Raw genomic sequence first — 22,483 nt, 5'->3', positions numbered from 1 at the left:
GGCTAAAGCACTGATAAATGTGGGGAAAAAAAGGAAATGGCATTTTCTAGATGTGAAAGAGTCTGCTAGGTGAATGTGCAATGTACTTTTTTTGGAGGCTGTGAGATAATATATATCAAACTGCCTGGCATAGAGCTGGTGGTACTCAATACATTTTATGTTGAATTTCCTAACTTCTTATCTGCCATGACAGTGAAGTTCAGTTTTGCTGGTAGTACTGGAAGCACACTCTCTGTGCCTTGACTATGGAAACACTATGCTCTAAAAGGAAGAAGATGCCAGTCAGAGCCGAAGATGCCAGTCAGAGCCAGGCAACCCGTGGCTGAAGTAGAAGAGATTCTCTCCACTTGTTTTTTATGATGTTCTCTCTATTCAAAGATGGTGAAGTTTTGAGAGTTGTCTTTTTTTTTTTTCTGAGACAGAGTTTCGCTTTCGTTGCCCAGGCTGGAGTGCAATGGCGCGATCTCGGCTCACCCCAACCTCTGCCTCCTGGGTTCAAGCGGTTCTCCTGCCTCAGGAGAGTTGTCTCAAACTACAATTAACATCAGTTCTGATATCAGAATTATCTAAGGACACCATCTTACACCTACCTGGTCATTAACTGAAATTTCTCTCTATAGCTTCATCATTAGACATTAAAATTCCTCACGCTTAGGCTCAGTGCCTTTACATTTCAAAGAAGACATCCTATTTGCATTACAGAACAAGCCTTGCACAATTTGCAAGTGCATCATCTGTTTTCAGATTTCTTTCCTGTCTAATATTCTGGGTTAACTTAGCTGGAACATCTTTGGTTAAGATGTGCTGCTGGGAGGAAACACAAGCTTTTTTAGGTCATGGCTCCTCACTTCTTCCAAAAACTCTAGTATGTACTGTCACCTGGATAATAAATTTTCTTAATGTAATAATGACAAAAAATATTTTTCCTGATTTACTTGTTTAACAAAAATTGATTGATAGGTCTTCACACCATGTGACAATGAATATTATGTGTCAACTTGGCTGGGCTATGGTCCCCAGTTGTTCCATCAAACACTACTCTAGATGTTGCTGTGAGGGTATTTTGTAGATGTGATTAACATCTAAAATTACCTGATTTTAAGTAAAGATTAATCTTAGTAATATTCGTAGATCTCATCCAATCAAGTGAAGACCTTAAGAGCAAAAGCTGAGGTTTCTGCTTCAGGACTGTAACACAGAAATCCTGCCTGAGTTTCCAGCCTGCTAGCCTGTCCTACAAATTTCAGACTTACCAAGCCCTACAATCACACAAGCCAATTTCTGAAATTCAGCCAATAAATCTCTCTCTATATATATATGTGTGTATGTGCATACACACACACAGACACACGCACACATGTACGTTCTCTTGGTTCTGTTTCTCTGGAGAACCTTGACTGAAATAGCCCAGTTCAATGAGGAGATATTATCAAACATTGTATAAAGTGACAAATAGAAATAAAACCAAACAGTTAAATGGTATACTCAAGCCCATGGTGCTCAGTATTGCCTGTGGCAGAGAGGGTACAGACACCACGGAACCCCTTCTGAGATATAATCACCATCTTACAGTATGCTTCAAAAATACCAGGATTCTACTCCCTGAAAGTAGGGATGACATGTTTTGTTTTGTTTTTTTAACAAAAATCTTTTGCTAGGCAAAGTGCTTAATAAAAATTCTTGTATATTTTAATTTCTTTTCCAAACATGGTTTCTGCCAAATGCCTTTCTTGAGTTGAAAATTGAAGATATTTAAATTTTGGCCTGAATTTAGCCATCTTATTAACATTTCCAGCTTTGCATCTGTCACTTCCCTAACAGATTCCTATTCACCAGCCCCAGACCAAGCTCTCCCTTAGTGTGTATAGTTATTTTCTGAGTCTCCATTGCTTCCCTCTGCTCCATTTTAACTGCCCGAGCTTCTAGAGGGCAGGGGTGCTGTCTTATCATCCAGCACAGTGCCTAGCATATCGCAGAAGCTTAGTAACTGAGAGCTGTCAGGTGCCAGCAGAACTACATCAGTCAGTGACTGTAACTGAAACTGAGTGTTACGAAGTATATACTTTTGAGCTATTCAACTTAATTCATTAAAATTTCATCACAACCTTGAGGTACAATGAAGGACTACTGAACTAAATAACCACATGTATCTGACTCATGGCTGAATCAGATTCAATACACACCAAACAAGGAGGTCTAGGCCTAACAATGTGTGTGAATAAAAAGCTCATGGGGACTGCATGGGGTCTTTTACTGAAAATACCTGGATGTCCCTTATGCTAGAATACTAGTGTTTCTCTATTCACTATACAATACAATCACCTGAGGGGTTTTAAAATGCAAACAAACCAACTGTGCCCAGGACCCATCTCAGACTAACAGAATCTCTAGGGTAATTCTGATTTTTAATCAGTATTAACAAAAAAAAAAAAAAAAGAAAGAAAGAAAGAAACAGAGAGAGAAAAGAAAGAGAAAAGAAAAGAAAAGAAAAGAAAAAAAAGAAAAACAAGCTCACCAAGTAACTAATGTGTGGCCAGGGTGGGAATCACTGTGGATTTCATAGCCTTTACCAGGGCCGAGGCTAAGTTTGTGCACTATGGAGTTCAACAGCATGCTCTAGGAGTACTGAAGCTGGGATTATAGGTGAGTTCCAGAAATATAACCACAGCCTACAGGAAACTGAGTAAGATTATAATTTCTCCCATGGGGATGCTGTGGTTGAAGCAATTTACATATTGAATACAAAATGAGTACACTAATTTAGTTACCCATAAAATTTAACTTCTTCGAGGGTATCAAGAAAATAAAGTCCACTATAATAATTCAACTAAAGACAAAGGTTTACCCCACAATACCTTTTTGGCTTCCTCAGCTGTGACAGAACTTCCAGAGGCTTCCTCTTTGGTGATCAGAGTAATTCCATCTAAAAAGTAATTCAGAGAGTAAAATCAAAACACAAAGAATCAACCCCAATCCCATTTTCCTTTCCATCACACCTCCTCCCAGCTTTGAGCTGAAGATTTCTTTTTTTTAAATAGAGACAGGGTCCCACTATGTTGCCCAGGCTGGTCTCAGACTCCTGGGCTCAAGTGATCCTCCCGTCTCGGCCTCCCAAAGTGCTGGGATTACAAGCATGCGCCACTGTGCCCAGCCTGAGCTGGAGATTTTTTAAACTATGAAGGTGCTCTGTTCTACAAAAAATATAAAACTATAAAGGCAACCAATTAACAATGACCATCTTAAATTATCTTTTCTCCAGTTTTTGCTTGTGTAATAAGCAATAAAGGCCGCATGTCAAATGCCACGTGTTCCATGAAGCCTTCCTTGATCAACTCTAGATAAGTCTTCCCTTCTTTAGAAATCTCAGATCACTTTGTTTATTCCTTTGAAATGGCTCTTGTCGTATTTTATATAACTATTTGTACACATGTTCTCTCTCCTAAGAATATAAGAATATATTTTCTCAAGGGCAGACACTCAGTCTTATAAATCTTTATATTCCCCTCAATGTACAGTATGTCCTTACTTAACTATCATCAATAGGTTGTTGGAAACTGTGACTTTAAGTGAAACAAAAGTAGGTACTTAAATAATATTGTTTCATTATAACACTGATGAGAAAAAAATGGTTTCATTATGTGTCATTTTGTTTAAAGTCACAATTTTCAAGAACCTATGGACATTGAGAGGACTTACTGTAGAACATAGCAGAAGCTCAATAAATAAATGATAATTAAATGACTGTATGCTTTTGTCCAAGACATCCGGTGCCCAATATGGAACTACGCCATGCATTTTGTCTTGTGGCCATGTTACTGGCTATTGATAGAGTGGCCAGAGGACTAGGGAGGAAGAAAACATGGTCTTCACCAAGGGGCATGTCTATCATTTAGGACAGTTTATCAATTTTAGCTCAGTAAGAGCAAATCAAGGGTAGAAAATCTACTCTTTAGTTTGCTCTTCTTCCTATTTTCCTACATCAAATGGCTGATACCTGATAAACTGTTCGAAAAGCACATGTATTTAACATCCATGTGTACCTATGAATGGCCTTGGTCATCTGTATTCTCTCAGTGGCATATAAGCTATCAGAAAATATGGATTTTGCATATGACCTGTAAGTTTCTTTTCAGCAAATAGTACGCTATAGGCATTCAATAAATACCAAAACCAATCTCCTTCATTTACGGGGTCAACAGCAGAGACACAAAAGTGATTTGAGTAAGCCCCCTTCACTACCCATTCCAATTCCTTTTGTTCTCCAGTGCAGAAGTTAAAGGGCTGAAAAATTAACTGTCAGGAAAACAGTTACCTGTGTGATGAAGAGTTGCCCATTAGAAGGTGGATAGATAGGTATGCAACTCTTTTTATATAGAATTCGCACAGAAAGAGATTGAAACAAATTTTGCATCTTTAGTATAAGTGAAAAGTTTATCTCATAAACATAATCATTTTCATAATATGTATTTTAAACAAGTAATATCTTATACTTGGGTTCTAAAAGAAAATCAGGTCATGTTTTAAAAAAGGTGGGGCAAAGGGCATGAAAAAAAGCAAAGATCAAGCCTAACACTGAAAGAATGTGTGCTGTCTTCTTTCTGGGTTTAACTTGCATTGGTTGCTGTGCAAGTGAGGAACTGAATGGTTTTGGTACATGAAGATGCTGGTCTGTTGAAACGGAAAGTCCAAGAACATGGTAAATGAAAAGTAGCAGGGAGATAAAATCTGGGTGAGGTCAACCAAAGGGCTGTGGAACCAGAAGGACTGAAATGGCCTAAGGATCTGAGAAAGGGGACAATGTTCGCCCACACAGCTGCTCCATTCAACAAACAGAAAGGCACAGCCATGAAATAGGTCATGCTGCATAAAGAGTCTAAGATGGAACTTACATGTTTATTTATTATTTATCACTCTGTATTTATGCTTATTAAGGGAGAGTTTGAGTTCACCGAACACTGAGCATTTCCCAAAGCCATGTAGAAAGTCATCACGTTTCCCACGTAACTCAATATACAATACAGTCTATATTTAGAATTTATATGTATATTTAGAATAAAATAGCATAAGTATTTTAAAAATACTTTTTAAAAAAAAAGGCAAATGACAACTTACCCTGGACAACAATTTCCCAGAAATGATTTAATTGTTTAATTTCCACTTTCTCTCGAAGGGCTTTCAGGAAGTTGTTAAAGCGCTGCTCTTCTGAAAACTGTGGTAGCAAGTTGGGGTAGAGGAGGCAGCAAGTCAGAGCAAACACAAAAACAAATTCACCCCAGACCAAACAAAGTTTGGTCTGAATCACCTTATTTATTACAAAAAAATAAAATGTTCTTCTTTGGTACATGGGAAGCTGGCATTCCAAACTGAGGTGTGTTCACTGGGGACCAGAAATCCTTCCATCTGTGGAAGGCACAGAGCTTCCCAGAGTCAGTTTTTCTGCGGTGGCCTACCCCTTTATTTTTAACATTTAATGTAGAAAATCCCAAACAAAAACAGAGAACAATTTAGTCAGTGCTCGCACACTCATAACCCAGCTTCAATAATTATCAACTCAGGCCGAGCATGTTGACTCATGCCTGTAATCCCAGCACTTTGGGAGGCTGAGCCGGGCAGATCACCTGAGGTCAGGAGTTCGAGATCAGCCTGGCCAACATGGGTCCGTCTCTACTAAAAATACAAAAATTAGCTGGGTGCGGTGGCAGGCGCATGTATTCCCAGCTACTCGGAAGGCTGAGGCAGGAGAATTGCTTGAACCCGGGAGGCGGAGGCTGCATTGAGCCGAGATCATGCCACTGCACTCCAGCCTGGGCAACAAGAGTAAAACTCCTTCTCAAAGATAAAAAATAAAATAAAGAAATAATTATCAACCAAACCAATCTTGCTTCCTCTACACTATGACCTTCTTCTCCCATAACCCTCCAATTATACTGAAGCAAATTTCAGTCAAATTATTTCATTTATGAATATTCTTGTATGAAATATAGAAAATATAGACTGTTTTAAAACAAACACTCACATGCCATTAACACCACATAAAAAATTAATAACTCCTTAATAGAACCAAATAACTAGCCAGTATTCTCATTTTCCTAATTGTTCCATAAAACTTAGAGATAATCTTTTTACAGTTCAAAAAATATCTCTTGGCCAGACGCAGTGGCTCACCCCTGTAATCCCAGCACCCTGGGAGGCCAAGGTGGGCGGATAACCTGTGGTCAGGAGTTCGAGACCAGCCTGGCCAACATGGTGAAACCCTGTCTTTACTAAAAATACAAAAATTAGCTGGGCGTGGTGGCATGCGCCTGTAATGCCAGCTACTCGGGAGGCTGAGGCAGGAGAATTGCTTGAGCCTGCGAGGCAGAGGTTGCAGTGAGCCGAGATCCGCCACTGCACTCCAGCCTGGGCGACAAGAGTGAAAGTCCGTCTCAAGAAAAAAAAAAAAAGGAAAAGAAAAAATAACAATCTCTCCATTAAGACTGAATGATATGCCACTGAAGTCTCTTCTGCTTCTCTTGTCTCTTATTTTTTTTAAGAAATACAATGTGACCTGTATTTTTAAGGACACTGGGTGGCAACCATGCACAGAGGTGTTATAAGACACTCCATCTAGCCTGGGTAGTGCTTTAAAAAAGCAATACACTTTTACTATCTCTTTCCATTGAACCAAATCTTTCTCCATCCAACTGAATCATCTGCAGTCTTGTCCTGACTCTACTTTTCCAAAATTTGTCTTTTATCTGAAGAGTATTCAGGTTATCTACTTCTGAATCTGTTATTGAATCTAATTTTAATGATTTTTCCATTTTCTTGTCACTCTTTGTAAGCACCTAAATTATTTAAGCATTAATTCATTCATATGTTCACCAAGTATTTAATAAGCACCCACACAAGAACATATACTACAGCTGTGCCCACTTAAAAAATATGCTTTCTAATTTAAACTTGCTCACTTCTTACCTAGAGATATAAAAGCCTATACATGATTTGGAAAAGTTTTAGAAATATTTTCTAACAATTCCTAATAAAACAATCAAACAGACAAAACCCACACAAAAGGCAGGGGAGGAACTTATTGTCAGTGTTCTTTTTTTTCTGACATTTAGATCCCTACTCCTGTCTTCATAAAATCTTTCTCAATAATTATACCAATATATATTTTCCATCCATTTCCCTAAAATAGCCCATCCTTTACAATAATGAGTGGGCCACCAGAGGTTATAATGGAAATTTCCTTGGTTCCCTAAATAGGAACAGAAAGCAAATGCCGGGTCTTCAGTACAATAAAAAGCCAACTTTCAAGGATAAAACACCCTACCTACTCATCTTTATCCCATCTCAGAAATGACAGTGATAGTAACATGAATTTAAGTCATTTTTAGTTCCACTGGCATACACTGCTATTCACACTGAGAATGATAATTTCCACAGCCCAGGCTCATTTCCAGGATGCTGTATGCCTCTTTCCCTGTGATAGTTGCCAACTGTTTAGGAAGAAAAGAGATGCTAGGATAGCATTACCTTAATGGCTTCTTCCCGGAAGGCTCGGATGCAGTCTATGCTCTTCATAAAATATGGTGTTTCATTAGTATCCAAAAACTGTTCGATGTGATTTATGAGCTGGTTACTCGCTAAAACATAAGACAAGAAATTTTCTTAAATTTGAGTGATGCCTGAGAGAGGGTATGCTTCTGTGTTTGTGCCTGTAAGTATGTATTATAGTTCACAAGCCTCATGGTCAGCAAGCACAATTGCCATACTTCTTTTAGGGGAGAGATGAGATGCAAAATTCTGATTTCAAAACTCTGTATTTGCAAAGTCTGAATAATACCTATTGATATTTGTCAAGAAATTAATTTCTAAAATGCTGAGAATTATAGTTGAAATATTCCTTTTTGGGATGTCAGAACCTAGGTTGTAGTTGTTTTTAAAACTGCTGTTGTTGTTATTTTATTTTCCCCCAGAATTTAGGGGCCATTTGGATAATTCAAAACTGCCTTTCCTATTGTATTCACAGAAAACAGATCCTCTAGTCCCTCCCCTAATTCTACTCAGGATAATTGTCGAACAGTGCTGGGCAGTGAAAAATAATGAGCCAGGGACACCCCATCTTCTACCAATCCAAGGTTAAATTAGAAAAGATCAGCCCTAGTCTTAACAAAATATCCCTTTCGAATGAGAAATCATTACTATCTACCTTATGCCCTTAGCTGGACCTGAATATTCTCCCTATTGCTCACTATTCCAAAAGCCACAAATACTTAATAAACAGTAACTGTCAGCAAGCAATGTCATAAATGCTACAGAAAGAGAAAATGCATTCATAGTGTTATCATTTCCAAAGTAGATTACACCTTACAAAGAAACAAAAAATTCTTCAGTATGAATAAAAAGCAGAGGAAAAAGGAAATCTAAAAGTCATGAGGAAACTTAACATTGTGCAGATCAAAACTGACCCTTAAGATCTTGTGTGGAAGAACAAATCAGGGAGATGTGGGTATTCATGCCTAAAGGCTCCTCTCCCTTGTCCCCTGAAACCATTCACTAGCTGTGGCTGTTTGGCAATTTATGCTGAATGTTCAAGATATTCTATGACTGCCTGTTTCCCCAAATCACAGCCTCCTGTGAGCATTCTAGTAGCTACCTGTGTATACACAATGCTAAAGAAAACTACTTTCAAGCTTTACCAATAAAGGCCCCAGGCCACTAACTCTGTGAATCACAGTGACCTGAACATTACTCAACGCCTTTCTTCCTTATTAAAAACATGAAATCGGTGCTAAGAATCTACTTATTTCCTAAGGACCATACAGCATGTGGAAAGGATTAAAAAACTGGATGAAGTATTTTTTAATACAGCAATTTTCCAACAAGGGAAAAACATCCCCAGTAACCGTTTCATCCCTTCTACCAACTCGGAGATTATGATCTCCATTATAAGAAAGCACTTAACAAACTTGAGGGATTAAAGAAACATTTCCCTGCAATTTCAGAAATCTTTACCAACGTATCCCGCAGCAGTGAATTAATATCCAACTACAATTCAAAGTAGAGAGAGAATGTTCAGATGAACCTTTTTAAACAAGGTAAATAATACAACCCTGATTAGTAGGCAGAGCAGAAAACCATCAACAAAAGCTCAAAGCAAACAGAAGTTACCTCCCCTTTTCAGCTTGAAAAGCAAAGTAACAGAAATGTTTGATAACAGAAAGTGGTGTACTTTCCCAGATCATTTGATACAAAGGTCACTCGAAGTTACATATCTGAGCACAAATAAAAACCTTTACAGGCCAAGGGCAATAATCCTACAGACTCTAAATTCTCCACTTCTTTTGAAATGAGAATAGGAAATCTTAGGAAGCTATAATGTAAATGTTTCTCTTTGTTTGATAGTATATACTTATTGTGCAACTACTATGTAGAAGATACTATGTTATGTTCTGTGGGAAACAGAATTAAGTTGAAGACAAGGCCCTTGCCTTTGAGGAGTTTGCAGTTGAATAGGGAATATAATGCATATACATAAAATTAACACTGGGAAATAATGTGAAGAGGGCTATGAGTTTTAAGGAAATATATTAATTGGTTTGAATTTTTAAAAAATCTTTGGTGATTACAGAAAGCTTTACAAATCAACATGGCTTTTTAGCTAGGCAATGAAAAACAGAATTTGGCAATTACACAGCAGGAAACAGAATTAGCCTAAGTATGAAGAAGAGGCGAGAAAGCACAAGCTGTGTTTGGAGAAAAGCAAATGGCCTCATACATGGACAGAAATAGGGGAAGAAAAAAGAGTGAGGATTAGACAGAAAATGGCTGGAGGAAAGGGAGTTCCAAGAAGAGAAAGTATGTGTGAGAGTCCTGAGGTAGGGGTACAGTGTGGCTCCTTAGAAAGTGTAGAAGAAAGAAGAAATTTTAGCGGTTGGATAGTGGAAAGGGAGCTGAAGAAGGAGGCTAAGAAGGATTAGTCAGAGAGAGAGAGGGAGAGACAGGGAGATGGGGAGAGAGAGAGAGAGTGTGTGTGTGTGTGTGTGTGTGTCAGGAGTTCATGGCATCACAGATACTAAGAGAAGAGATTATTTAAAGGAAAGAGTTGTCTGCTGTGTCTAAACTATTGCATAAAGACTACAAGGAAAAGAGTAAAAAGAGCATAGGCAATTAAGGATAGAAACGTAGGGAATCCTAAGAGCTGGGAGCCCATGAAACAACTACACAGGTACTAAAATGCTTTGTGAAAAAACAAAGCAAAACAAAAAACCAAAACAACCAGCTTCCTGACTCATTTTATCCTGAAATATGGTAGAACACACACACACACACACACACACACACACACACACACACAGTTGCTATCTTACAGAGAAAAATATTCAAAAGAAACAAAAATAAATACCCAAGCCAACAATCCATTTGCAATGATACAGGAAAGAAGGCAGTCCAGTCTACCATAAATTCTTTGTAAAAGGAAGTAGCAGGAGTCTCAATACCCAGTTTCTTTGTAAAAAAAAAAAAAAAAATGAAGTCCTAATGTATCTGTGGGCCTATTTGGATTTAGTTTTTCTTATTTACATGTTAGACTGTTGTGCTCTTTCCTCCAGAGGGTTCAGAAACACAGATGGATAAACATATCCAAACTTCCAATAAACCCAACGAATACAAAGAACCAGATTTTGGCCTTCTAGGAATACTCAGTTACGTGGCTTGTAAATCTGGTCCATGATTCTAAATTCTGTCCCTCTACCCAGACTACTTTTGTGGTTCACTGACTATAACGAACCATTTAACACCAGGGAATAGCTGTGATGGATGACGCTTGAATATACTGAGTATCAAAAGGGATGTAAACAAGAGACTTCCTTTCCAAAGTTTTGTGGCACTTCACATTTCCCTGCCATTTTTAATAAAAGTAAAATGCAGAAATGGCTGAAAAAATAATATTCTATAATATTTGGCTGCAATACGCTTTTGACTCCCCTGCCCCACATAAAGGAAATGCTGATCATCAGGGTGCTTTTCTCTGCTTCTACATCAATTACAGGGCTGAGGAGTGGCTTATCAGTCTTCAAACTCAGTAAATCACAGCCCCAATTATAATTCACCAAAATGCTTTTCGAAATTAGTTAGTGACTCAATAATACTCATTAGTAGCTAAAATAAAAAATGGCCATTGGAAGGGCCATCCATCTTAGGATACTAAGTCAGGCAAATGGCTGTCATTTATTTCCAGGATTACTTCAAATGTCTGTTTTGGATTTTGAGGTTTTAGAAAATGCAAAACCTTTAGATATGGGCATCATATACTAACCCAGTATCTTAAATGAGTACAGATGTTGACACCCAAAATTAACCTCAATACAATACTTCAGTATCATATTCAAAATGTTATCCAGATTTAGAAATGTTACAGAAGAGGAAAATGGCAACGTTTTCTTGTTTAATCTGAAATACACATTCTGCTTCTCTACTGAATACATTCAACACCACCCAAAGTCCTATAAAATGGACTACACCTCCCCTCTCATTGCACAGTCACCAAGGTCAAAACACCCAGGGCCATGTGTATGTCTGCCTCTGACTTTACATTTACTCACTACCTCTGTTCTTTGCAAAGATGTTTCCAACAAAGTGAAAGGAAGTCATTTATTGTGGGATTTTCTCCTCCATCTGACAGAGCCCAAAAAGCAGTAGGTTCCCTCATCTGTCACACATTATATATAAAAGACTGTGAAGACACCTCAAATGATTTGGCTGAACTCAGCCATCATTTAGGATATTTCCCAATTTAATTCTTCTCACTTTCTCAATGCCTCATGTAAATGTTACTTATTGAAATGCTGTACATTTTGCAAATGTCAGCAGTTAAATAAATTTTAAATGTTAAGAACAAATTTATGGCCGGTCGCAATGGCTCACGCCTGTAACCCTAGCACTTTGGGAGGCCAAGGAGGACGGATCACTTGAGGTCAGGAGTTCGAGACCAGCCTGGCCAACATTGTGAAACCCTGTCTCTACTAAAAATACAAAAATTAGCCAGAAACCACTTGAACCCAGGAGGTGGAGGGTGCAGTGAGCCAAGATCATGCCACTGCACTCCAACCTGGGCAACAGAGTGAGATTCCATCTCAAAAAAAAAAAAAAAAAAAGAAAAAGAAAAGAAAAAAACAAATTTATGTAGCCAATGACAATTGCATCTTTATAACACAAAATTAAAAGTGACAATAAAAATCAAGCACTTAAATCAAAATAAGTATAAGGTCAGGTAATTCATTATTAAGAGAATAAAAAGGAGTAATGCCCATCAGCAAATAAAACTCTAGGCAAGCAGTCCAGTCTACCATAAATTAAATCCACATGTAAATTATAATCACTGTTTAAGCCAGAAACTTATAAAAGATATTTGCCTGATAAGAAAGTCTGTTTTAACACAGGCAATTTAAGAAAAGAATCAAAAGCGGGCTTTCTTTATGCCTCTTTACTATCGAATATAAACTGGCCATTGTGGGTAGAGGCGGTGTGTGTATCAGTCAGGGTCCAACACAAGGAATATAAACCACTCCAAATATTTAACACAGGAGACTTAAGACAGGCAATTGTTTTGCAGGTTACGAAGTGTGTTAAAGCCAACTGAGAATGGTGCTGTAACCCCGGGATTGGTAACAGCAAGAAACCCTTAGCATCCCTTGGTACTCAGGAAAAAGAAAAGAAAGGGTATAAATAGAGCTCAGGGATCTGTCCTATGGGAGCTGAAGACACTGAGGACCAAAGATGCTACCCAACATAGAAAGGGAAGAAGAGATACACTGGTTTCTCCCTCCCTACTTCCCACCAATATCTCTCATGCCGAACCCAGTAGGAAGTCTTTAGATACAGGAGCCTGGGAAATGTAACCTATAAGAGCCAACTCTGCCCACACCTCCCTCAGATGCAGGGCATACAGAAGAAGGGAGGGTGAGGAGGGGATCTAAGGGCACAGTGTGTTATGAACTCACAAGGGGATGGCCCCTTTTATGAACTGGGTATTTCCAGGAGACAGAAATGCAAGGCATCAGGCTGGGCCCAGTGGCTCATGCCTGTAATCCCAGCACTTTGGGAGGCCGAGACGGGCATATCACCTGAGGTCAGGAGTTCAAGACCAGCCTGGCCAATATGGCGAAACCCTGTCTACTAAAAATACAAAAGTTAGCTGGGTGTGGTAGCGTATGCCTGTAATCCCAGCTACTCAGGAGGCTGAGGCGGAGGCAGGAGAATCATCTGAGCCTGGGAGGCAGAAGTTGCAGTGGGCCAAAATCTCACCACTGCACTCCAGCCTGGGCGACAGGGTGAGACTCCATCTCAAAAACACAGAAATTAGCAAGGCATCATTTAAATTATAAGGGAAGCTAAAATTTGCAGGTTTCTTTCTTTCTAGTGAGGTAGGACACAATGAAATTCAATTAAAAGTTACTGAAGAAGTTCAAAAGCATATTTAAAGCTTCTCCCAGACATTTGAATTTTTTTTAAAAGCTGTATTTCTATAAAAAAACAAATTATGTAAAAAAATATTGTTTTCACTTCTACTTGAAACGTCTTTAGAGCTACATACATTTCCTTTCCTTCAGGTCTAACACGGTTGTGACATGCAACTGTGTGGACCATGACAATAAACAACAGGTACTGGATGCAACTGAGCACTTCCCATGGCATTCTGGTCCTTTCAGAAGTCAAACGTACTTATGAAATTTTAAGTACAAAAAGAAGGTATCTTAAATATTTTTTCTCTAAATCACACACACACACACACACACACACACACACACACACAGTGCCGACTTATTTCTTAAACACCCTTCTTTCTGCTTCCACTTCTAAAAGAGTTCGGACTGAAGAGTGCTCTTTGCTCTTGGTATTCTTGTTTTCTAGTTGCATGGTCTTTAATGAAATATTCTTATTGAGGAAAAATAAATCACTGGATGGCAACAAAAGAAACAGAGAACTAGGAAAAAAGCATAAGCTTGAGTAACCTGAAAATGACATTGAAATTTGTCATCTTTTTTAAGCAGCTGGACTGAGAAGCAGACATAGCTCTGCTCTTTGCCTTAGCCTGCAGTTCTTCCACCTTCTAGAAACTGTTCTGCTAGCTCTTTGCCCCAAACTTCCTCAATCTAACAAAAAAGAAGTTCCCTGCTTCCCTTTCAGAACAGAAAAATCAGTAGATACGACAGAGAGAACACCACAGCCATAATATTATGCATGACCAGTGGCACAGGAAATTGGACTAAGATATGCCAAGTGCTGACCACCTCAACACACAGATGCAGTCCTGTATTTTTAAATTATTATTATTATTCTTACCAATAACTAAAAAACTCAATTAAAACCTCACCATTTAAGTTCCACAAGTTCAGTCAGAGCCCATTTTTTCATGCTTAACGATTTTCTCATTAAGTGCAGTAATTTCTTACAAATTGCACTAATAAAAGTAAGTCCTGCTGGGTGTTTCCCCCCTTTTTTAAATGGTGCCTTTTCATTGATGTGTTAAATTAAAACCCCAGGCACAAGGAACAGAGTAAATGCAAGGTCTTTATTGTCAGAATCCATTCCTGCAGACTATGAGATCTCTCTCCTTTTATTTCTGTTTTTATTTGAGCTAGCTGTGAATCCTAGTTTGTAGCCACAGGAAGAATGATATGGAAGGTCTCTTGGCCTTAGCTCACTCTGTGTAACAAATATGGTAGTGGGAGCTAATGAGAAACTAGAAAAATGATATCCAGTTAGCCCACTGGCTGTAAGCTCATTTTATGTAAGAGAGCATTATGATATAACATTTTTATTCTGATGAATAATATTTCTCTTCTTAAATAGCTTGGGTATATGACCAGACCTGTTCCCAGGTCAGCTGGCAAATTTTAAGTTTCCTGGTAAGTGGAATGGTTCTGTGGCATTCTATGGTCTTGTAATTTTTTATTAAAAATATTCAGTTTAACCATTAAAAAACCACTAAACATATCCCATAAAGCCTGAAGGTCATCAATTAATATTTATAGGGCATACAGCAGTTAACTAAAGACCAAAGAACATGCACTGCCTAGTGTAACTAATTTTCCCCAATTCTACAAAGGAGTACACTTAAAGTAGAATACTGAGACATTATGCTAACATAAGAAAGAAACTAAAGGAAGACTTTCTAATTAAATGAGGAAATGATATCTTTCAGCTTTTTAGGAAATATATATGCCATATGCCTGAAAGAATGTGTTGTGGTGGGGGGTGAAGACTAGGGAGGGCAGAGAAAGAGGGTCTCCACAATTTTCCAAGGTCCTAGAATTCTAAAACTTGCCAATGCTTACTAAAATTGATTGAGAAGAATTAAGAACCTTATCACCATGCTTGATTCCATTCCAAATGAGCAGTAGGGGAAAGGAAAAATGTAAGATAATAGTGATTGGTACTGTAGCAATTTTATAGTATCTATCTAGCTTCATACCTGAGTAGATGTCATCAAACTAATATAGGAAGTAAGTAGAAGATACCAAGTAGTCATAGTAACAGTGCAGCCAAGAGGAAACAGGAACACAAAATCAATCTGGCAATGGGATCCAATTAAAAGTTGGTAATTGAATGGAACTGAAACGCAGGTATCAGTTGAAAAGACAGAGTGAATGATGAGTCAGACTCCTCACCAAGGAGAGAAACAGGCAGCCATTGTTGAATGTGCTTTTGGGGAAGGTGGACAAGGGGGAGGCAGCACACAAGTCTTCTAGGATGCCTCAAGAATTTGAGTCTTTTTTGAAAGGAAATATTAGGTACCAGAAATTTTAGAAAGACCATATTCTATGTGATAACTCCTTCTAAAAACTGATAAATAATGCCTTGGTTTATACGGTATTTTTCCTTAGGGACCTCTCAGATTCTTCTTTTTCTTTTCATTTTTCCCCCTCTATCCTTTCTAATTTTATGAAGAAAGTTTTACAGTATTCTAGAAGTCAAAATACAGACATGTTAGATTCTGTACTTCTTCTTTGATGGGGCTAAGACTTAGGAATTGATCCAAAGAACCAGAGAAGTAAATCTGCTACAATTCAAAAATTCAAATTCTTATTACTCCCAAGCACTGTTTTATTAAAGTCGCAATGGAAACCAAAAAAGCCAGATGGAGGTCATTTTGTCTCACTGATGGTAAAGCAGCAGCAGTATCTAATGAGTCATACTACAATAAAACTACGGGCGGCATTGGGATCCAAAGATATACCGGTTCTCAAATCACAAGCATCTCTTTAGAGTAGGATTTGGGGGTAAAGATAAGAATGGCCATTTTTAAAAAAGAGTTAATCAGCTTTAGAAAGCCGATGCTGCAAGGGCATTAGCAGGAACATGGTTTGAATACAAGGTTCGCAGAGGGAATCTGTATAAGAATGGGTCGGGAGTGGCAGAATGGGACCAGATTGTGGCAAGCCTTGAATGGGGGACTGAATGGGAGTAATTAATAAGGGCTGACCCAGAATAAAATCTGTGCTATAAGAACTTAAATCTGTACAAACATATGGGCAGGAATGAAGGAGAACTTTGAAGGTTATTAATGAAGGATGCTGGAACTGTCCAATGATAAAATAATGAAAGCCTGAATTAGGATAGTGATAGGATGGAAACGAAAAGACAGACCTGAGAAGTAAATTAGAAGATGATTAGAAAGCAGAAGAGAATTGGATACAAAGTTGTCAGAAATGTCAATGAAGAAACTCAAGGCCGGGCGCAGTGGTTCATGCCTGTATTCCCAGCACTTTGGGAGGCCGAGGCGGGCGGATGATCTGAGGTCGGGAGTTCGAGACCAGCCTGACCAACACAGAGAAACCCCATCTCTACTAAAAATACAAAATTAGCTGGGTGTGGTGGTGCATGCCTGTAATCCCAGCTACTCAGGAAGGCTGAGGCAGGAGAATTGTTTGAACCTGGGAAGTAGAGGTTGCAGTGAGCCGACATCGCGCCATTGCACTCCAGCCTGGGCAACGGCAGCGAAACTCCATCTCGAGAAAAAAAAAAAAAAAGATACTCAAGGGGCAAAAAAACAGTAACAACACTGCTTATTTCTGGAGAAAGTCCCATTAATAACACCAGGACACGCCATCACGTAGGTGGTTGCCTTCCTTAGAATGCCCTTCTTTGGGCCCTCTCCTATCCACCTTTACCATAATGGACCAGGTTATGCCAACCTCCTCCAGGAATTCTTTTTAAGACAGAGTCTTGCTCTGTTGCCCAGGCTGGAGTGCACTGGCATGATCACAGCTCACTGCAACCTCCCGCCTCCCAGGTTCAAGCAATTCTTGTGCCTCAGCCTCCTGAGTAGCTGGGACTACAGGCCCACGCCATCATGCACGACTGATTTTTGTATTTTTAGTAGAGATGGGGTTTTGCCATGTTGGCTAGGCTGGTCTTGAATTCCTGGCTTCAAGTGATCCACCCGCCTTGGCCTCCCAAAGTGCTGGGATTACAGGCGTGAACCACTGTACCCGGCCCCTCCACAAATTCTTCTTCAAAGTAGTCACCTACCTGCATCTGCACCCATATAGTCTGCCTTCCATCCTATTGCCTGTGCTGAACTGTCTGTGTGTTATCTAAGTTACCCCTTCCACCTGTGCCCTAGATCCCATGCCTCTCCGTTACTCAAGGATTTCTTCCAGTCTCATGTCTTAAAGTCTCTATGGCTCCTTCTCCACGATTTATACATACAACTCAGACCTTTTTCCTGAAGTCCAGACCTGCATGACCATCTTCCCCTTCTCAGCAAATGGCAATTCGTCCAGTTGCTCAGACTAAAAATCTTGGGAGTTATTTTTAACCTTTTTCTCTCTCACACACTCTACATTCAAATGATCAGCAAAACTTGACAATTCTACTTTCAAAACAGATCAAAAATCGGACCTCTTCTTACTACCTCCGGTCGCGTGGATTAACGCCGAAGCCTTCTAACTCATCTGCCTACCTCAACCTTGCCCTTTTCCTCAACATGGTATGAAATATAAAACCAGATCATTCGCTACTTCAAACTCTTCAATGGTTTCATATTTCACTCAGAGAAAAGCAAAAGGTCTAGGAGGCCTTATGTGATATGTACCCCAGCCAGCTCTCTGACTTCTCAGCTCCTACTTTCTTTGCTCCAGTCACACGGACCTCCCTGATGCTTCTAGCCAAGCATACTCATCTTGCGCTTCTCAAGAACATGCTGCTCCCTCTGTCTGCAAAGCTCTCCTCACAGATATCCACTAGGTTCTCTCTCTCACTATCCTCAATTCTCAGTTCAACAGTGAGGACTTCCCTGATCCTCTACATAAAATTATAAGCCCATCTCAACCCAGCATTCCCTATCCCACTATCCTGCTTTAACTTTTCTCTATAGTGCTGTCATGGGCTGAATAGTATCCCCACCCCGCCCCCACATTCCTGTCCTTACCAAAACCTCACAACGTGACCTTACTTGGAAAGAGAGTCCTTGCAGATGTGTGATCAAATTAAGATGAGGTCACTAGGAAAGGCCCTAATCCAATAGGACTGACATCCTTATAAGAAGAGGCAAACTTGGATACAGACATACAAGAACTCTCCTGTTAAGAGAGAAGCAGAGATTACAGTAATGGATCTACAAGTCAAGGGATGCAAGAATTGCCAGCTGTCACCAAAGGCTACGAGAGAGCATTGAACAGATTCTCCCCCACACCTCTCAGAAGGAAGCAGTCTTGTGATTTTGGACTTTAGCCTCCAGAACTGCAAGGATAAACTTCCACTGCTTTAAGGCACTCAGTTTGTGGTACTCCATTACTGCAGCACTAGGACACTAACACAAATGCTTATCACCATTTGACATATATTTTCTTATTTGTTTACTGTCTGTATCTTGGTATGACTGGCACACAGTAGGCATTCAACAAATAATTGTTGAATGGATGAACAAATGGTGTAGGCCTCACTGGTTTACTCCTCTAAAAGCCTAAGGAATGAACATGTCTTTTTGTTGTTCGTTCAGTTTAAACCCATAAGCTGTGTATTTAGCACTGGCTGCCACTTAGGGGAGTAGACAGTCTAGAACTCTCTTTTATCCCCTCCCTCCCTTAATTTTACAGAGATGGAAATGGTTACAATAAAGCTCTATTGAAGGGGGAAATGCAGAAAGAATAACATGCTATGTAAGATATATATGCAGATGTACAGGGATGAGATATCACATCCAACATTGTCATGATTATATGCATGAAGACATCTTGGCGTTTTATTATTGCTTACTAAGTATGCCTCATCTCATCTTGGTGTACACCTTTTTCTTTTCTTAGATCAAGCTGCTTGATGCCACTGGGAATGGAGGGTTCTCCCAAAATGTACTGTCTCTGACTATATCCCCAATTTATTATACCCTAAAACAATTAACCATTTTGATCACAATACAGGGCATCAGTAGGGATGAACAGGGTTATTCCTATGAAGACAGAGAATGTGGGTATGGGCAGAGTTTCAAAGGGAGGGAGACAATAAAGAAGGAGATGTCCACTTTTTAACTTTATATGGTATTATATTACTATTTGCATTTTCCCCCATATAAGCATGTGCTTATTTTTAATGGAAGCCTAAGGAGCAAGTAAATCATCTCGAAACAGTTAAGAGATTGTCATACAATGAGATAAAAAACAATTGTTTCTATTTCTAGTGAGCTCTCAACAGGAAGACAAATTTTCATGGGGTGACACGATACTTCTATTTCATTGATCCTTTTCTTTCTTTTTTGTTTTATTCCTTCTGAACCACATACTTTGTTCTTTTTGTTTATTACTCATATACTTAAAGAGAAGTGGTAAAAAAGGCCCTTAGAAATAATTTCATCTACTGCCCTCAGGAAATCTGAAGCAGATCTGCAGGCATATCTTATCTTTGGTTTGTAGCTTCTACCCTCCTTACAATCCCATACATTTAAAATTCCAATGTATAAGTCTTGCTGGCTTCATTACAATCCACCTCAGAATAATTAGACACAGGGCAAATTGTGGGATAATCCAACCTTAGTTATATTTTCTTCTTAGTCCATGAGATAAAAAAGGAGTCAAACAAAATAAATACATGCTTGACAAAAATGGGACAAAAGAAGAAACAAATGAAAGGAATAATGAACCTATAAATTTTCAAAATCTATAAACATTGAACTAAGACTTGATGTACTTGATATACCTGTTGCCACTAAAATTGACTTTCATTTCTCACAACTAATCACCTTTCTGCTCCAACAAGTTCCTAAAATCTACACAATTTTTCCAGTACTGAGTAAACTTATCCTCTACTAATATAATTTTTCCCTCGAAGCAGAGGATTCAGAAACACACACAATCTTGCAGCACACATAGCTAAGTTTATTTTTCTTAAAACGCCAATACCTGAAGACTTTTATTTAAAATATACTCTATTACCTGAACTGACAGTGTTTTCTTTAGTGTTACCCTGTAAAAATTCACTAGGATCTCATGACCCAAGCTGGTTTAGCTAGGTGAGACAAAAATCATAAAGGTCTCACTAGCACACAAGGTCTCAAGGTGAATAACTTTCAATACTCAAAACGTCACGGAAAACAACTAGATAGAAAATCAAAAGACAGATTTGAACAAACTATCAACCAAATTGCCCTGACACTTCCAGCACACTTGTCCTAGTAACAGGTGAATACACGTACTTTTTAAGGCCATAGAGAACAACTGTCAGAACAGACAATATGTGAGACCACGTAAGAACAAGTCTGAATAAATTCAGACGGACTGAAGCCACTCAAAGTATGATCTCCAATCACAACAGAATTAAAAATCAACAACAGGAAGAAATTGGGAAATCTTAAATATTTGGAATTTAAGAACACATTTAAATAACCCAAGAGTCAAAGAAACAATCATGAGAGACATTAGAATATATTTAAACTAAATGAAAACAAAATCATAACACATCGCAATTTATGGTGTGAAGCTAAAAAACTGCTTAGCAGGAAATGTATAGCTTTAAATGCCTATATTAGAAAAGAGGTTTCAAATCAATAATCTAAGCTTCCACCTTAAGAAACAAGAAAATGAAAAGTGAATTACAGCCAAAGTAAGAAGAAGGAATGGAATAATAAAGATCAGAGCAGAAATTAATTAAATGAGAATAATGGAGAAAATCAATAAAACTAACTAAAAGCTGGGATCTTAAAAAGATAAAATCCATAAGCCTTTACCTAGACTGACCAAGAAAAAGGGAAGATACAAAATCCCCAAATCAGAAATAAAGAACAGATCTCAAAAATATTATTATAAGGGAATAATAATCAATGTTATACTAAAAAATTAGACAAAAGGAACAAATTCTTATAAAGACATATTACTAAAACTGATTCAATAAGAAATTTTAAAACTGACCAGATTTATTAGTTTAAAAATTGGGCCCGGTGCAGTGGCTCACGCCTGTAATCCCAGCACTTTGGGAGGCCAAGGTGGGTGGATCACTTGAGGTCAGGAGTTCGAGACCAATCTAGCCAATATGGTGAAATCCCATCTCCACTAAAAATACAAAAGTTTGCCGGGTGTGGTGGCGGGCGCCTGTCATCCCAGCTGCTTGGGAGGCTGAGGCAGGAGAATGGCTTGAACCCGGGAGACAGAGGTTGCAGTGAGTCAAGATCACACCACTACACTCCAGCCTGGGCAACAGAGTGAGACCCCGTATCCAAAAAAAAGAAAAAAATTGAATTAGTATTAAAAAGCTTCCCACAGCCTCTTCCTCACAGTTCCATGTTGAACTTGAGTTGGAGGAGGCAAGTCTAGTCTTAAAATGGAGGTAAAACCACTACCCGGTTGCCCCTAGGCTGACTCTGGCCGTTGTCATTGCCACTGCCGCCAAGAGGAGGAAGGCCATGATCCAAAGGAATCCAGCGTGGCTGAGAAAATTGTTTATTGGTGATCTGAGCTTTAAAACTACAGATGATGGGTTAAGAGAACATTTTGAGAAAGGGGGCACACTCACAGATTGCGTGGTAATGACAGAACCCCAAGCAAACATTCCAGGGGCTTTGGTTTTATGGCTTTCTCTTGTGTTGAAGAGGTGGACACAGCAATGTGTGCTTGACCACACAAGGTTGATGGGTGTGGAGTGGAACCAAAGACAGGTGTTTCTAGAGAGGATTCTGTAAAGCCTGGTGCCCACCTAACAGTGAAGAACATTTTTGCTGGTGGTATTAAAGTAGATACAGTTTCAGAAATTACTCTGAAAACTATAGCAAGACTGAAACCATACAAGTTATGGATGACAGAGTGGAAAAAGAGAGAATGTGCACTTTTAACTTTTGATGATCATGATACAATTGATAAAACTGTTGTTTGGAAACACCACACTATTAACAAGCACAACTGTAAAGTGAAAAAGGCCCTTTCTAAACAAGAGATGCAGTCTGCAGGATCACAGAGGTGATGGAGGTGGATCTGACAACTTTATGGGTTGTGGAGGAAACTCTGGAAGT

General features: G+C 38.9%; 1 protein-coding gene across 1 annotated transcript in view; it reads right to left on the bottom strand.

The window, feature by feature from the left end:
- Nucleotides 1–22,483, bottom strand: part of XRCC5 (X-ray repair cross complementing 5) — a 97,055-nt gene that overhangs the window by 8,413 nt on the left and 66,159 nt on the right. Inside the window, exons 17-19 of the mRNA XM_024927953.4 lie at nucleotides 7,519–7,628; nucleotides 5,113–5,209; nucleotides 2,856–2,923 (exon numbers count right to left, since the gene is read on the bottom strand). Of these exons, the coding sequence (XP_024783721.2) occupies nucleotides 2,856–2,923; nucleotides 5,113–5,209; nucleotides 7,519–7,628 (275 nt within the window). The remainder of the gene's footprint in view (nucleotides 1–2,855; nucleotides 2,924–5,112; nucleotides 5,210–7,518; nucleotides 7,629–22,483) is intronic.

The sequence above is a fragment of the Pan paniscus genome, chromosome 13 (genome assembly GCF_029289425.2).
Source record: "Pan paniscus chromosome 13, NHGRI_mPanPan1-v2.0_pri, whole genome shotgun sequence".
NCBI lineage: Eukaryota > Metazoa > Chordata > Mammalia > Primates > Hominidae > Pan > Pan paniscus.
Note: the sequence above shows the minus strand (reverse complement) of the source record. Positions and strands in the feature narration are given on the sequence as shown.